The 6,419-nt window shown below is 40.8% G+C and overlaps 1 protein-coding gene across 4 annotated transcripts in view; it reads left to right on the top strand.

The window, feature by feature from the left end:
- Nucleotides 1–750: 750 nt before the first annotated feature.
- LOC117955260 (roundabout homolog 2-like) overlaps nt 751–6,419 on the top strand; it is an 80,805-nt gene continuing 75,136 nt past the window's right edge. For all 4 annotated transcript variants that reach the window (XM_034889630.1, XM_034889631.1, XM_034889629.1 and 1 more), the window contains exons 1-2: nt 751–1,275; nt 4,892–5,218. In XM_034889630.1, the coding sequence (XP_034745521.1) occupies nt 1,221–1,275; nt 4,892–5,218 (382 nt within the window). In that variant the 5' untranslated portion in view covers nt 751–1,220. The remainder of the gene's footprint in view (nt 1,276–4,891; nt 5,219–6,419) is intronic.

Genomic DNA, 6,419 nt, shown 5'->3' with positions numbered 1-6,419 from the left:
TGGGCGGCAATGAAGTGCTATTTCTTTTACAGCTGTACACCTTTTGTAAAAAAAAAAAAAAAAAAGAAGATCAACCATAAACATGACAATAAAGTCTCACCTGGTAAAATGGAGGGTGGGTGGGGTGGGGGAGGCTTTGTTTAAATTCTTTAACTTGACACATTGCATTATTTTTGCCAGGATGCATGGTGTACACAAGGCTTAGGAGAAAGAAAAAAAGGACGGAAATAATAATACAGAAAGCCCATATGAGATCAGATTTGCAAAAACAGAGCAGGCGTGTTTGTTTGTTGGACAATCAAAATGGCTCCAGAGACAGAAATCAAGTTACAGTTGCAATGTTGCAAACCATTAGCTTCTTTTCTTTCTGTTGGATTGTCCTGATTAACTGAATGTGTGGAGGTAAATCCAGCAGACTGCCCTTTGTGTGTTTACAGAACAGTGTCATGATGCTGTGGGTTTTTAATATAAGGATCAAATGTGGAAAACAAAAAAAAATACAGAAACCTTCATTTTTAAATGAAAGAACGTGACCAACAAAATGGCCATTATGTTTTCATTTAAATACACATTGAACATGCTGCAAAAACTAAATTGATCAGCTGTTTGTGTTAAATTGCCTGGAAGAAAAATGGGAAAAGACACACAAACGAGCACTATTATCAGCATAATCGCCCCGAATGCAAAGTGCGGCTGAGTTGTACTGTTGAGATCTGTTGTGTGTGTTGTATTCGCCGGTTAGTTTCTCCCAGGGCAACGGAGTGGAGAGGAGGGGCTGCTCTGTGCTGCACCGTGTAGCTACTCACCTCTGACTGAATCCCGTCTCCACCTTTCATCTCCCAACTTGTCCCGTGTGAGGATGGATGCGTTTCCGTGTGGTCGGACCCGAGTGTCAGAAGAATGCGTTCGGATAGGGGAACCGTCAGTAACTGGAGTGTCTCTGGGCGTCGGTGATGTTTCCGATTGGTGACTGCAGAAATTTCCAACGTGTCGGCAAGTCGACGGACCACTGCTTACTGGTGCGCTCTTGGAGAGGAAGATCAGGCGTGCATGAGTTTTTTTCCAGCTGCTACAATCACCGATTTGGTTCCTTTAGTTCACTAACTTAACACAGTAAAATTGTCACAAAGTCGGGAAACAGGATCGATTGATTAGTTGATTGTTTATTTCGCTTGAGGAGGATTTCATGCGCCGATAGCTGACGGGGCCAATATGCCAGAATGGGTCCTCTACAGTATTTATTTCTCTGTGGACTTCTGTACACCCAAATCGATGGTAAGTGTATGCATACATCTATTACGAACAGTTATGTTTGGGACGATGTCTCCCCACGCTTTAGAAAGACACACGTTGCTGTGACTAGAACCGTAGTCTCCAATGGTCTCAGTTCAAATGCATCAAAAAAGATACAGAGTATGGGATCCCACATGCACATGTATAGTGAATTTATTGTTCCTCTCAAATTGGTTTTTAAATTCAAAAAACGCACCATGCCAATGTGCCTTATCATACTAGGTTCCTTCAGTTAATTGGAAGATCATGACATTGTGCAAGGCCAAGTGTTTAATGGCTTCGGTAGACGAAAGTTGCTCATTTATTCATAAGGGCTGCCCTAATTGAACAAATTTGTTTCTGGAGCACAATCTTTGGCAGCTTTGGCTGGCCTGTATTATGGCAAGTGTGTGCTGCGAAATGTGTGCTGCATTAAATAATTCTTTTTTTTTTTAAATCACACTAAACTTTTTGCATTCTTAAAGGTAAAACAGCCTTAATTGATTTTGTTTTAATCAATTTGCCTGCTTGTTGCCTGCACTTGTATATCCTTTCAAAAGTGTTGCAAACCTATCAATCTGTCAGAATGTGCTCACGGTTCGCTGTTATGTTCTTACCTTGGGTCATAGTCATTGTGACCTATAATGCAAAAGGTTGCTCAGGCAGACGATGTACTGGATTTCCTACATCTGAAATGGCTAATGTGTCATAGAGAAGATGCTTACTCATGCTATGTATTCTGGAGATTCACCCTTGACTGTTTGTGTCTACAATATATGGAGCTACTGTATGTCCTACAAGCTGCAGCTGCACCAAGGAGACATAACTAAGCTTCTCGACAGGAAGTGTTGTCCATGACATGTTTGGTACTACTTTGTCCCCTGTAGCCCATATAACCTAAATCTGTGTCAGTGGAGTAAAAGTGCATGTGTGGATTTGGGTGGTTCCAGTACACTGGAGTTGCTGTGTTGCCAGTTTATTTGATACAGCACATCTGTGCAATCAATTAATCCTACAGCATGTTTGTGAAGCGTATAATCAGTTTTTGTGGACATAATTTCAGGCAAGTGTTGTGATTGCATTCCAAGGTAATTTTGAAGCTGTGATTTGTATTGAACTGCTGCTGAAAGGTGTTTTTAATAATTTGACCACCCAAATACATAAACCCAACACATCTCTAACACAATCTCAACAGAAAATATTACAAGATACGCAAAAAGCAGTAATTGCAGGGCTATTGCAGCTTGTTATCGATCTGCAGATATATGTATTGAACAGGTGACTTGGTGAAAATCAGCTTTTTTGATTTAGTAGTTGAAATTCAAACATCTGTGAGAAGCAACCACAATTAATCCCAATTGATGGTGTCTGACTGATTATGCCTGTGGCAATACTGTAGGTAATCTGTGATCTATTAGAGAGGATGATGCTTACAGTTTGCAGTCTGTGCACAGTGGCACAGACAGTGTGTCTTTTTGTCTAAGTCGTTTATAAATATTACTGATTTTGAATCTACAGGGCTCAGACTGACTTTGTCAAACTTAGTAATCAAATGATAAAACGCCTGGAAGACAGCTGCTCTTTGCTTGACAATGAAATTAATCTTTTGGTCATAAGCCGAAATTGAGTTCCTCGGAACTCAACTGGTAGACAGATGTCACACCCTAACGTGTTCCTGATCTGCTTTTCCTGCCAGACCTTGAGTTTCAGCTTCAGCACCATGGACAGATCCTCATAAACAGACTCACTAGCGCTGAAAAAAAGGCCTGAGTGCACACAAAGCTTTATGCTTAACAGCTTTTGTCTGTCTTAGGCTAAAATATAAGCCACATTGTGGGCATTTCCTAAATGTACCCATGACCAATAATCTTTATTTTTAAGCCATTATTTCATTTAGAATCTCAGCAGTTGTCAATGATACGACTCTCGAAATGCCAACATTTAATTCAAGGAGCCACATGAAAAAAAAATGAATACCCATCCATCTATTTATTATCTATCCCATCTTATTTATATTCAGGGTCATGGGGTGCTAGAGCATGCATTGAGCAGAAAGCAGGCAAAACCCATAAATGGGTTGCCAGTCTATCACAGGGCAAGCAGACTGACAGGACCCCGCAGGATCCTTTTGCTGTTAGATGACAGTACCAACCACTGAGCCACCAACAACTTAAATCCAATTTTAATTCACTTGTCTGACAGCACAAGTTAAACCGTAGCCTACATTAGCCATAGTGAAGACTGGGTAATGGGACAACCAATTAGAAGAAGTCAGAATTCCACGGACTGTGTGTTTGTTTGTTTGTGGATGCACACAAATGTGACACATATGAATAGGTTTTTGAAAGCATGTTAAAAAAAAACATAATGTATCACCACTTTTTGGTGTGTTGGCGCCATTGGCCAATGGGATGGAATGCTTTCTGTCAACACAACTAGAAAGTCACATCAATTTTACTCACATTTGCAGCTTTATTTCTGTTGCTGGGTAGCAGCCAATCATCATGGTTGCCTTTGCAATTTGAATGATTTGTCACCATCAAAGGCAAAAAGACAAGAGACCATGTAACATCATTTTCATTTTATTTGTATCCTGTTTATTTCTGCACCCCATGACAGTCCAAAAAGTCTGTTATAACGACCACAGAAATCACTTTCTAGGTTTGTCTGCATAGAAAAGGAAGACCTTTTAACACAGATATTATAATGTGCTCACACACCATGAAACAGATGAGAGTTGTGATGCTGTCGTGTCTGTAAACAAAAACAGTGCCACTGAGGTGTTCACACGGCCAAATACATGGGAAGAATGCAAAGAGGCTTGCAAACTGGCTTTCAGTTATCCAAAGTATTATGTTTTTCTTATAGGTTAGTCAGGATTCTTCTGGATGGAGGATTGACTATATAACACTGAGGTTAAAATGTAAATATTATACATCTTAATATAACCGTGTAGCCTTTTAGGTGGAATTTAAAACTTTGCATATTCACACATTTACATTACAAAGTGAAAAATCCAATGGAGCAGATGCTGTTCTACACCCACTGAGACAACATGTTTGATGATGTCAGTGTTTGATGGAACGTGTTAATGAAAAAGCTAATGAGATGTAATGACTCCTCAGCTTCTGTCTGTGCAAGTAAATATGGGAGCCTGAGTGTAGTGACACTGCATGTAGTGTAGATACAAAGAACCCAACACTAATACACGTTCCTTTCAAGGTCTGAAAGGAAATTATACTTGCTTTAAGTCTACCAGTCACAATTACAAATGTGTTTACATCTAAGGTTTTTTGTTTAAAAAGCAGTGGAAATAAAATTTTAGTGAGAGAGGAGGACTGTACAGATTATTTATTATATGTTTTCCTCAATTCCAGAGATATGACTGCCGTGTTATTTTAATCAGCAGTGGCAATAAAAACTCCCTTTCATGTATTGTCTTACTTTTGCAGTTGTTGCACTGAACTTTTCACTCTGTTTTGCCGTGCTAACTAAATAGTTATTTTCCCAAACATACTGCTCTTGCTCAGCAGCAAAATTAAACTGCATTATGTACGGCATGCATTTATTACGACTATTTCTTTGATGGAACCTTTTACTCTCTCGTTTCTCCCTGTAGGGTCTCGTCTCCGCCAGGAAGACTTCCCTCCCCGCATTGTGGAGCACCCCTCTGACCTCATTGTGTCCAAAGGGGAACCAGCCACTCTCAACTGTAAGGCTGAGGGCCGTCCAACCCCCACGGTGGAATGGTACAAAGATGGGGAGCGCGTTGAGACGGACCGCGACAACCCCCGCTCCCACCGCATGCTGCTGCCCAGCGGGTCCCTCTTCTTCCTACGTATCATCCACGGACGACGGAGCAAGCCCGACGACGGCAGCTACGTGTGCGTTGCCCGAAACTATCTGGGAGAGGCTGTAAGCCGGAACGCATCTCTAGAAGTAGCATGTAAGTTTTCATCATATCACTCTCAGCACAAAGGTAATGTCCTGGTCAAAGGAATCTCAGGGTTGCATGACAATAAAATGGAAATATTGTTCTGCAGTGTGTATTGAGGTTGGTAACCTTTTGTGGGGTGTATGAAATGTGAAAAGCGTTAATGAATTTTGAAAAAGGTAGAGTTCTTGTTAAATTAAGCATAACATTTTGAGGCTGTTGTGCTGAGAGATCCATATTCAAGATGCAATCTGTCATAATATGAGCAACGTCACCTTTCCACCTACAAGTATGTGTATGCTTAACCATGCGCGTAACATGTGTGTGCATATGCGTGTGAATATGTTTTCAGACTGCTTGTGAGACCTGTTTGGATGACCTGTTTGAGTAATACATGGGCAGAGCTGTGAATCGCTCTAGGGAGGGAGAGAAAAGGGGGCAGGATTTTAACCCAGCTAACTGTCTCTCACTGTTTGGATTTGGAAAGATGCAGCCTGCTCCCAGCCAGTTCTCTCCCTGTGTGGGAGAGAGGCGCTTTGGGCTATTCACATTTCCATTATGTGCTAAACTGAGCTGATTTCTTGCCATGAACAAGTTGCACACACACGCTCAGATGCACACACAGATAGATATACATGCATGTACACACAAACAACCACACTGTCTTTTGCTGCCGTCTGTTTCTCAGCCTCATAGAGATGTACAAGCAAGGAAATAGGGAATTCCAGGCAAAGACTACATTGTAATTATATATTAAATGTAACATTCACTTGCCCAATAATATCAATATACATGCCTGTTTTGAATCATAACATATAGGAGTTGTTGGACTGTATTGTGTTTGGCTCTAAGGGGAACTGATGAAAAAGTAGGGAAAAAAAGAAGAAAAAACAGAGATAAGAACCCTGAACCTAACAGTGACTCAGTCAAGACATTATCTGGGATCTTTGTGTCGTTTTGTGCACAACATCATCCTTTTGTCTTATTGCCTTTTCCACATTAGACACTTGTATTTCTATCGTCTTCTTCTGCTGGTGCTGTTTCATCTCCTTTCTCTCAAATCAATAGTGGGGAACTGTCCTGGAAATATTAACGCTTAAGGAGATGCTGGGTGAATAGGAATGTGTGTGTGTGTGTGTGTGTGTGTAGGTTGTTTTACTGGATACAGCATTGGCTTTTATGTAAAGAAATGAGACATTTTGGTGTTTGACAT

The sequence above is a fragment of the Etheostoma cragini genome, chromosome 13 (genome assembly GCF_013103735.1).
Source record: "Etheostoma cragini isolate CJK2018 chromosome 13, CSU_Ecrag_1.0, whole genome shotgun sequence".
Classification (NCBI taxonomy): Eukaryota; Metazoa; Chordata; class Actinopteri; order Perciformes; family Percidae; genus Etheostoma; species Etheostoma cragini.
The sequence above is the reverse complement of the archived record's forward strand: the minus strand, read 5'-3'. Positions and strand labels throughout refer to the sequence as shown.